The sequence below is a fragment of the Apium graveolens genome, chromosome 11 (assembly GCF_009905375.1).
Source record: "Apium graveolens cultivar Ventura chromosome 11, ASM990537v1, whole genome shotgun sequence".
NCBI lineage: Eukaryota > Viridiplantae > Streptophyta > Magnoliopsida > Apiales > Apiaceae > Apium > Apium graveolens.
The window spans coordinates 91187624-91198975 of record NC_133657.1 but is presented as its reverse complement, the minus strand read 5'-3'; the positions used below and the strand labels follow the sequence as shown (position 1 = coordinate 91198975).

The window sequence follows — 11352 nt, the reverse complement described above, 5'->3', positions numbered from 1 at the left end:
AATTTTAATCAATCACACAGAAAGTAAACCCTGTCAAGAAATGTCAAACAGGAACATTGGTAGTTTTGTTTTTTCTTTTTATTTGTGATAATCTTAAAAACGAATTTGCTAAAAAAAGATGAGTGGTGCTAAATGTAGTAATATTTTACTTCATGCAGTAATTGAAAATTACATATATAGCCCTTATAGCTTTAAATGATTAGCTCCTTGTTCAAGGTATTGGTGACATTCAGCGCTCTCTCTCTCCGTTGTGAAAGTTAGCAACAATATTTATTCTTTCAGAACAAACTTTGAATAAAACTTGTATTCATCTATTTTGGAAAAAAATTTATATTTCAAACTTTGGTTTATTGGTTATTATTTATATATTCTAATATATTGACTTGAGTAAATATTTAAATTGTCATTTTGAAGTTTTAAATACACAATTAAACATATTAATTGAAAATTTTACATATACTCATAATAAACTTTTAATTTATGTTCATTTTTATTATTAATATACATAGAAAATAAAATGATTATCGATCCATCACAATTATTTTGTATAATTTCCACACCAAAAAGTATAAAATTACATATCAACACATTCAAATTAGATTATTTAGCAAAAAAAGTTAGATTGAAAAAATTATATAATATTAAAAAATAATTGTGAATCGCACGTTAAAACTAGTTTATACAAATATGTTTTTTACTATATAAATTATTTTTTTACTGATCCGCACAATCATTTCTTATTAATTTATTTCAAATTTATGCATTGATATTATGTTACATAATTTATTTAAAAAAATTATGATGTATTTTCAAAATAATGTATTCAAGATATAAAATAAATATTTTTAATTAATTATTAAAATTTAAATTTTTATATCAACCATCACTAAAGTAATCTTTATATAATAATATCTTTCACCGTACATAAACCAAGTGGTTTATTTATTTAAAAAAAATATTATTTATTCATTTTATCTGGACAATTATCAATCACATTCCTTATTTACTTCATGTAAAGGCATTGATGTGCACAAAATGCAAATGAGGGTCAAGATGGTAATCTCTGTTAATTGCCTGAAGCAAAAATTCACTGCATTTATGATAACAAAAAAAATGTATGGGTCCGGATTATATTTAAACCCGTCTGACAAGAAAAATACTCGTTGGATCTAAATCTAATTTAACCGGGGGTTAAATTAAGGGAAATGGCAGCTGCTCCGGCGCCGGAAACAACAGGAAGTCGAGAAGGGTCAGCGAAATCAATGGTTTCTGATCAGATTTCTCAGGCCATTCAATCTACTTCCAATCTTCTCCAACTCATGCTCCACTCTTCTCCTTCCCAGGCATCTCTCTCTCTCTCTCTCAAGTGTATACCCATTAGTGTTCAGTTGTGAATGCAAGTGTTAATGGATTCAAGTTTAAATCTTTTATATGCTATGGATGCTCAAATTTGTACATGTGTTTCATTAGACTACAGCGGAATAATTATGGTAATTTTGGGAAGAGGGGTTTAATATTGAAGCTCAAACTTATGATGTTATGAAATTACAGATTGAATTATCGTTTTCTCTTTTTAAGGAAAGCAGAGAGAAATGTTTATAACTGAGTCATAGAGAACAAATGTACTGATTTTATGGCTCATTCAGGCATTATTGTTAAAATCTTATAGTCCTTTAGTTGGTATACTTGCGTTAGGTTAATGAGAATCGGAACCTCAGTCACATATGTTATTTGGATTAGTACTTTAGTTGAATGGAATGGGAACGTCATTCTCTCTAGGTGGGGTTAGTCATATCCTTCCTCCTTGGAATTCCATATCATTCCCATTCTCATTCCCAATGACTATCCAAACACCTCTTTTGTGTCACAACATGTATTAGATAATGATAATGATAATGTGAAATCACTTGGAGATTACCTTTCGATAAATGTTTAAATTACTTAAATTTGAATTTACGATTTAAAAATATTAGTGTGCATCTTCTGATTTTTTTTTTGTTATTTTGCTGACAGGCTCACCTGATAAATCTCCCCAGAAACCTTTTAGCCAAGACATCTACAATTAAAAATACGGAGCAGGTATACATTTATATTTCTGTCAACATTTTAATAATAATTTTCGAAATCGGACCGGCACCATCTTTTAATATAGAAAGTTCGAGGTCTGATTCGGTCAGTTCTCTTCTGATATAGGTAATGGAACAGTTGCCTCGTGTGATTTCTTCTTTGGATGCATACATGGATAATGGATTACAGAGGTAGTTTCTTGCACCCTCACTTTTTTTGCGATAAGTATTAGTGTAGTTCACATCATCATGGTAAAACATGTTTTGAAGTTCTGGTCACAAAGCTTTTGGAATTGTGGATCTTGTGAAATCAAATTAATTTATCAAATGAAGAAATTCTTGTTTCCATTGCAAAAGTACTGAAAGAATGTGGGCTGAATGATATCTCTTTAATTTTTATCAAACAGTTTTTTTCCTTTCTACTCCTCCCTCTTTCGCTTGCATAAACACACTCATCATTAAGACATGGAATTCTTGGATTATGGCTTAATCTATATATTTCTTCTATAATGAAGTGCCATTTCTGATCGCTTTAATCTTTAAAATGCAAGTTCAACTGTGGGGCGTAATTTATTCATTGACATATGCTACTTCCACATAAGCACATGTGTTTCTGTTACTCTTCTATTAAAAGAATTTTTTTTTTTCGAGCGCTATTGTATTTCAAGCTGTTTTGTATTTCTGAATTCTTGTTGCTATATAACTATGTATGCATATGTGCAACTTATCTTGTAAAGGAAAAATCTACTTTGTTCAGTATGTTGCAATTACCAGAAACTTTAATATATAGTAAAAATAGACACATTAATATCCCAAAATACGGCCTTTTTGTGACCTGGAGATACTTGGTCGACGGTGAGCATTGATGGCAAAGCTAGAGCCTAGAAGTTATGGTAAAATACCATGATTAATATTATATTTAAAAATACATTCTTACATCTGATTCATCTGTTGCAGTGTTCCTCATCTCAAAACAGTAACACGGTTACTTGAAAATATGGAAAGCTCCCAGCTTAAACCTTTGTATAAGGATACACTCACTTCACAGGTGGCTTATTTTTATCTGTCTTTATAGGCTTATGAAAACTGTAAGCTAATTGTTATGCTTCCTGTTTATTTCCAGGAACCCGGGCTGACAGAGCATCCTTCATAAAGAAGGTTAAGAAAAAAGCTAAGGTGTACATATGTATTTTTGCGATGCCTATTGTAAGAGAAGTGGAACAATACAGAGTTTGGTATTTCATAGTGCATCAGGATCATAAGCTCAAACATAGTATGACAACTATGAATCCATTGGAGATCATTGTTACTTGTAATTTATAGTTGACTGGCGTGGTTGATATATCTTAATATCGAAGTGTATGCTTTTGAGCTTGCTCGGCGTGCAAGTACTTGCAAATTGTTTTCGATTTTATTCTCTCCAATAGTTTATTAGTTGTAAATTGCGAACGCCCAAGTACCTGAAAAAGACCAAAGTTATATTGAATATTAATGAGGTGGTATTTATGAGCTGCAAGCTTGTTTACCTGTAGCGCTCACTACTTTATAATCCATACATTTTTAAGGTTTAGGAACTATAACCAATGGTGCAGCTTTTGTGTGTGAAGAGGTTGCGAAGAAGTGTATGCATGTTGACCACATGCTTTTTCAGGTTAAGACTATACTTGTCATTTTTTATCTCCCTAGTGTAAATTTCTTCTGTTTCTGATCCCTGCCCCTGCATATATAATTTCAACTTCCTGGATCACGTTTTATGCAGAGAACTGAATCCACTTTCATGTGTGCAGATGTTTAATGCACTACTTACCTCTACCTTTAGAGGGAAATTGAAACAAGATTTTTCTGGTTATTTTCTGCATTGATCATTCGGAAGGGTTCAGTTTAGGATACTGCTTAAAGAACCGTAACCTGTTAACATTCATTGCATCAGTATCGTACTTTAGATGGGCTTGGATAATTAAATTTAAGCATGATGTATTAGATTGAAGCTCTGTTATAGAAAGCGGCCGATTTTTCAAAAATCAATCTGTAACACTGGATTGAAGGTGAAAGGGTTCAGTTTCGGATACTGCTTAAAGAACCGTAACCTGTTGACATTCATTGCATCGTCGGTAATGCGTTTCGTTGATGAGATGCTCGATATATTTTTTTGTTACCAAGAAATTTATAACTCTGTATTTGTTTGGACAGTAATATTCACTCACTTCTCTTCTCATATAAATAACATTTTATTAATCTCTTACCAAGTTCGAATCCCTTTGGAGGAAAATTTATGATTATATCTCTTGAGTTAGAGCATGTCGTTTAAATGCGATTTCCCTTGGTTCACGAGGTTTGCAGGCTATTGTATGAGCCCGTGGGGTTTACCCAGTGTGGACCCAAAAGGTAGCTACCGCGGTTCCCTACAATAAAAAAAAATATTTCTTAGTAGGGTATTTTGTTTCATCTTATTAAAATTACGCCACTATATTTTGGTTTCACTGAAATTTCTATTTCATGTAGAGTTATATGTTGTTTTTAACGAAATATAGATGGTTGGAATCATATTATAATTATGATATATCGATTTTTTGTAGAATTCTTTTTTTTAAAAAAATTATAAAATGGAATCATTTTTATGTCTTTTTGGATAATGAGCATGCTAATAATGAGTTTGATGTTCTAATAAGATTTGAATTATTGAAAACTACATATAATTTCAAAAGAAAAATTGCAATAACGGTATAATTTTATTTATTGTATATTTTAAAATTAATTTATATAGTCATTATATAATATTGATATTTTGATCTCGACCCATACTTAGTACGTTTATCAACTATTATATGTAATAGGAGAAAAAAAAATATTAGTGAGACTTTTTAATCTCAGTGAAATAGTGAAATGACGGATTTGCCCATGTAACTACTATAATAAAAAAATATTGTTGGCAACAATCGAACCCTCGTCTATTCATTAATTCTCACACTACAATACCGCTATGCTACTATGTCTTTTATGTTTTCAATTAAGCACTTAATATGTCTGTCGCTAGATATTTAAATTTTAGTTTTTTATTGCAATTCATGAAATAACATTTTTAGTCATGTTTTTTTTATCGTAGGGCCGCTACCCTTCGTGTGCGCACTGGGTAAACCCTACGGGCTCCCGCAAATTATGGGATGTATACATAATTCATAAATTAATTCGATTTTTGATTTAGACCGTGTATTTTGGTGTTAGATATATTTGATAATGTCATGGCTAATATGATTTATGTTTAGTTTTCAGATCTTACTTAAACATGATAAATCAGTACTTACTGGAAGTCAGCACTTAAGGATATCGGTACTTATATTATCAGGAGATAATCATCAGAAGATGGATATCAGAACTTAAGTACTGAAGGACGTTCAGATAAGGACAGCAGCTGATCAAAGATAAGAAGATCGAGACAAACATAAGAAGAGATATGTAATATCCCGTATTTTTAGAATTATTATAATTATTATTTGAATATATATATGTGCTTTTATAATTTGGAAGGAATAAAATGGTGGATATTTTATTCCTATTTGACGAGTTGGTGTTATTAAATGGTAAGGTGCTAATTGTTAAGTGTTATATCGATCATTGTTAATTTCTAAATATATTTACTTAAATGTATTATTTTCAAAAGTTTATTTGAAAACCGATCATTTTATTGATATCGGTAAATTGAGTTCGTTTAGTAATATTAGGGATTTGATGGATATTCTGTCTGTTATGTGTTGTATGTAATATTAATTGTGTGGGACTCAGTTGCGTCCGAGGATTATTTGTATTATTAATTACTGAGTCGTATCGTTTTGTTTTTGTCTTTAAAAAGTGATTTTATTGAAAATTTAATTTCATAAATATTTAATTATCTTTAAAATTATTTTTATGACTTTATAATTACAATAAATATTTTTTGGATTTTATAAAATTTAGAAATTAATATTTCATCAATTATTTAGCCCTGTATGATTTTCTGATTTCATTTATTTATAAAATCTGTATTTAATTCTAGAATCCTTCAAAAATTACGAAACTCATATTTATTCAAGTTTGGAATATTCTGAAAATTTTAAAATTATTTTGGGAATTTTTAGGATTAATTTTACCCGCGCGTTGAATCTTTTAATTGCTAAAAGCGGGTATAAATTGCGTTTCAAAATTTGTTTTAAAATTACAAAATTTATGTTTTTATAAACTTCGGGATATTTGTAATATTTTAAGACTATTTTCGTGATTTTCTGAATTTGTTTCAAGTGCAGCTCGGTTCGTTAATTGTAAAATACGGGTATAGTGCGCAAGTCAAAAATACTTTAAAAATTATGAAAATTCTATTCTTATTACTTTTAATTATTATGAAAATTTTAAAATTATTTCAGAAATTTTCCGGATTAAATTCACCTGTACGTTTGTTCGTTAATCGTTAAATGCGGGTATGAGTTGCGATTCAAAAATATTTTAAAAATTATGAAAATTTTATTTTAGTAGTTTTTAATTATTCTGAGAATTTCAGAATTATTTTGGTAATTTTTTGAAATTTATTTGCCCGCAGATTTGTTCGTTAAATCATAAATCGCGGAATATAATCGAGCTCAAAAGAGAGTACGTGTCAATTTCTGGACACGTGTTTTGTTTATATTTCTGTTTAGATGTGTGGCAGTTAAAAAAAAAAAATAGAAACAGATAACAAAACCACCGCCTCAGCTTTGCTCACTCCTCTCTCTCCCCTGTTGCCCCCCTTGCCACCCACTTCCTTTATTTCTTTTAACCGTACAAATCTTCACTTCCTTCTTTTTTTTGTTTTGTTTTCCCCACCGTCCCAAATCCCTCCCTCTTCTCGTCTCCCTCTCTCCTTGTAATATTTAATATTTTTAACTTTCAAAAATTCATATCTTCTCAACCGTATATCCAAATTTTAATTATTATATATATAAACGATCAGCGCTTCGATACCTATACATAGGTATATATATTGCGAGGTTTTGAGGAGATAATTTGCGGGGCATATTTCCGTTATATTTCCGTTTTAATTTATTTTTTGGACATTAAAAAGGAGTATGACGGTGTTGATTACTCCACATGGCATCTCAGCGTGTATATGTCTATGACTATTAATTTCGGATTTTTATGGAGATATTTTCCGGACATCAGATATTCTCCTCGGGGTGACCATAATTTATTTTGGGTAAGGATTCCGAGTTTCTGCTTTTATATTTTGGGTATATTATAGCATGTCAGTGTTTATATATTTATTTCGTAATTTTTAGAAGTGGTTGTAGAAGTCATTTTTTGACCGTGTTATTCATTTCTGGAGTGTTTATACGCGTAAATATAAATTATTGTGTTGATTTTTGTTGGTGGTGTCGATATGATATCGACTGGCAGTCCGAGAAATAGAGGAGGTGTTGTCCGATTACCAAGAAAATATTATTTTTAGTTCTGAAGATTATTATTTTTATTATTATTCGAAAATAAATCCAAATTATTTAGTTAATGAATTTTAATTGATTATTTAATTAGAGTTAATTATTTCTTATGATTTAAAATTTCCGAAAAATAGTTTCGAGCTTTAATAATATTTTAAACCAAGCTCACAAACCAACCAAGCTCGCTGTTGCAGTTGCAGGTGAAGCAGCAAAGACCATACCAAAGGAGAAGAATGATTATACTGCTGAAGACATAGCATCAATTGCTAAGGATGCTAAGGTACGACACTTACTGCATAGTGCCATTGATAATGTAATGTCAAACAGGGTAATCAACTGCAAGACTGCTAAGGAGATATGGGATGCTCTGGAAACAAGGTGTCAGGGAACTGACACAATTAAGAAGAACAGGAAGACAATACTCACTCAAGAGTATGAACACTTTGATTCAAAGACTAATGAGTCATTGAATGATTTATATGATAGATTTGTCAAACTTTTGAATGATTTGTCATTGGTTGATAAAGAGTATTATCTTGAAGATTCAAACCTTAACTTCCTGTTAGCTCTTCCTGAATGCTGGGATTTGAAGGCAACGACAATAAGAGACAACTACAATCTTGATGAAACAACTCTTGACGAAATCTATGGAATGCTCAAGACTCATGAGCTGGAGATGGAACAAAGAAGCAAGAGGAAAGGAGGAAAGTCAAGGACAGTTGCTCTTAAGGCTGAAGAAAAATTCCCCAAAGCAGCTTCCTCAAAGAAAGATAAGGGTAAAGCTCTTTTCATAAAGTCTGATACTGAGTCATCAAGTTCTGAGAGTGATGATGACTCAGATTCTGAAAGCTTGCCTGCGACTGATGCTGATGAGGAGATGATGAAGCTGTGTGCTCTTATGGTGAAAGGAATCACAAAGATTGCATACAGGAAGTTCAGGAAGGGAAAGAAGTTTTCCAGGAAAGGCATAAGTTCTGATAAGAAGAATTTCAGAAGATCTGAAGGCAGAGGAGGAAAGTCTGACAGAGGAGATTACACCAATGTTAAATGCTATAACTGTGGTGAGAAAGGCCACATATCTCCTGATTGCAAGAAGGTAAAGGGTGACAAAGGCAAGGCTCTTGTCACAAAGCAGAAAAGCTGGACAGACACCTCAGACTCTGAAAGTGAGGAAAACTATGCATTGATTGCAAATGCTGATAAAGAAAGTGTTGAGAGCAGTTCTGAAACTGCTGAAACAAAGGTACCTCAGACTACTTATGCTTTTCATACTGATGATATTAATGAGTTGAGAAGATATCTTAAAACCATGTTTGTTAGTTATAGAGATCAAACTTTAACATGTGAAAAATTAACTTCTAAAAATCTTGCATTTAAGAAAAGAAATGATTTCTTAGAAAAAGAGTTAGTCATGTTCCATCAAACTCAGAAGGATAGAGATGATGCTTTTTATGTTAGGAATGAAGTGCTAAAAATAAATGAATCTCTAAAAACTGAGTTAGAAAAGGAAAGAGAGATTATCAGGACTTGGACTAACTCTGGCAAAACAACTCAAAATTTGCTAAGTAGTAGAAACTGGAAAGAGGGCTTAGGTTATGGAGAAGATAAGAATGATAAAGGAACTGAAGAAATTAAGTCTGTTGATAAGCAAAAGCCAAAGTTAAAACCTGTTAAGTTTGTAACTGTAAAGTCTGAAAATGAAAAATCAGAAGTTACAAAGAAATTAACTTCTGACAAACTAAAACAGGAAAAGACAGCTGAAGTGAACATAGGCTTAATGACAAAGAAGCAGCTTAAGCATAAGCTGAAAGATGTTAAGAATGCAAACAAGGTAAAATCACCTAGGAAAAATAGGAATGGAAAGGAAGGTGTGAATAAAAGCAATAATTATAAACCTGTTCCTGATGCTTCTAGGAAAACATGTCATAACTGTGGAAGTTCTAACCATCTGGCTTCTTTTTGCAGGAAGAATAAGAATATTAACTCTTTACCTTCAAAGTCAGGAGTTAAGAGTCAGTCTGTTAGATACAAACCACAAAATTCTTGTTTTCATTGTGGTAGTTTATGGCATTCCATTTATACTTGTAAGGAATATCATAGCTTGTACTATGATTATTATCAAATAAAACCTTCTTTGAAGAAAGTTTCCATTGTTCCTTCTAGTGTAAATTCTGATTCAAAGTCTGATAGTGTAAGTTCTGATAAGAAAAATGTTAACATAAACTCTGATGTTAAATCCGCTGCAAATGTTAACAAACTTAATAAGGCCAAAGGATCCAAGAAAGTCTGGGTCCTTAAAACTAATAATTAGTGGTCTTTGTGATTGCAGGGCAACAAAAAAAATCTTCTAGTTCTGGACAGTGGATGTTCAGGACATATGACTGGAAATAAGGCCCTGCTATTAGACTTTGTGGAGAAAGCTGGCCCAAGTGTTTCTTATGGAGATGGCAACATTGGAAAAACATTGGGATATGGCAATATCAATCTTGGAAATGTCATAATTAAACAAGTAGCTCTGGTCTCAGGACTTAAACACAACCTACTGAGTATAAGTCAAATCTGTGATAGAGGTTATCATGTTGATTTCTTTGAAGAACACTGTGAAATTGTGAGTAAATCTAAAGGTAAAGTTGTTCTGAAAGGATACAGGCGTGGTAACATTTATGAAGCTAAGCTTTCAACAAGTACTGATGGTTCTGCAATCTGTCTGATGAGTAGAGCATCAATTGAAGAAAGCTGGAATTGGCATAAGAAACTCTCTCATTTAAATTTCAACAATATAAATGAACTGGTCAAGAAAGATCTTGTGAGAGGATTGCCAAACACAGTATTTGCTCCTGATGGTCTTTGTGATTCATGTCAAAGCTAAACAAAGAAAATCTTCATTCAAGAGCAAGACTGAATCATCAATTCTTGAGCCTTATCATCTACTACATGTTGATCTATTTGGTCCAGTAAATGTCATGTCTATTACAAAGAAGAAGTATGCGTTGGTCATAGTGGATGAGTTCACCAGATACACATGGGTGTATTTCTTGCATACAAAAAGTGAAACTGCATCAATCTTGATTGATCATGTCAAACATCTGGATAAAATGGTCAAAGATTCTGTGAAAGTTTTAAGGATTGATAATGGCACTGAGTTCAAGAATTTGATAATGGAAGAGTTCTGCAGAAGCCATGGAATAAAGCAAGAATTTTCTGCTCCTGGAACTCCACAGCAAAATGGAGTTGTTGAAAGGAAGAATAGAACTCTCATTGAAGCTGCACGTACAATGCTTGAAGAAGCAAAGCTTCCAACCTATTTCTGGGCTGAAGCTGTGCAGACTGCTTGTTTTACTCAAAATGCAACACTCATTAACAAGCATGGAAAAACACCATATGAGATGGTGAAGAAAAAGAAGCCAAATCTGAAATACTTTCATGTATTTGGATGCAAGTGTTTTGTTCTCAAGACTCATACTGAACAGCTATCAAAGTTTGATCTAAAAGCAGATGAAGGAATCTTTGTTGGATATCCACTTTCCATAAAAGCCTTCAGAGTCTATAATTTGAGAACAAAAGTAGTCATGGAATCTATCAATGTCTCTTTTGATGACAAGAAGATTACTGGTCTTGAAGATTTCATTGACCATGATCAACTGAGATTTGAAAATGAAGACTCAAATTCTGATACTGAAAATCCTGAAAGTCTAAGTCCTGATACTGTAAACTCTGATGGAATAAACTCTGATGTTATTGAAACTGTGGTGGCTACGCCAAGGGAAGATGCACCGATGCAGGGGGAGCATACTCAAGATCCTACCACAGCTCAAGAAACATCAGAACATACATCTGGCTCTTCA

At 32.2% G+C, this 11352-nt stretch overlaps 1 protein-coding gene across 1 annotated transcript; it reads left to right on the top strand.

Moving 5' to 3' along the window:
* Positions 1 to 1147: 1147 nt before the first annotated feature.
* Positions 1148 to 3441, top strand: LOC141696418 (tobamovirus multiplication protein 2B-like). Its single transcript, XM_074500560.1, has 5 exons — positions 1148 to 1343; positions 2014 to 2079; positions 2194 to 2258; positions 3024 to 3114; positions 3190 to 3441. Exons 1-5 carry the CDS (start codon positions 1206 to 1208, stop codon positions 3217 to 3219), a joined length of 390 nt encoding a protein of 129 aa, XP_074356661.1. The 5' UTR covers positions 1148 to 1205; the 3' UTR covers positions 3220 to 3441.
* Positions 3442 to 11352: the final 7911 nt, after the last annotated feature.

What these genes read in the sequence shown, in the direction of transcription:
- LOC141696418 (XM_074500560.1), top strand. Translation starts at nt 1,206, where the DNA reads ATGGCAGCTGCTCCGGCGCCGGAAACAACAGGAAGTCGAGAAGGGTCA. An exon ending in TCCACTCTTCTCCTTCCCAG is followed by an intron (nt 1,344 to 2,013) that starts GCATCTCTCTCT and finishes TTTTGCTGACAG; the next exon opens with GCTCACCTGATAAATCTCCC. An exon ending in ATGGATAATGGATTACAGAG is followed by an intron (nt 2,259 to 3,023) that starts GTAGTTTCTTGC and finishes CATCTGTTGCAG; the next exon opens with TGTTCCTCATCTCAAAACAG.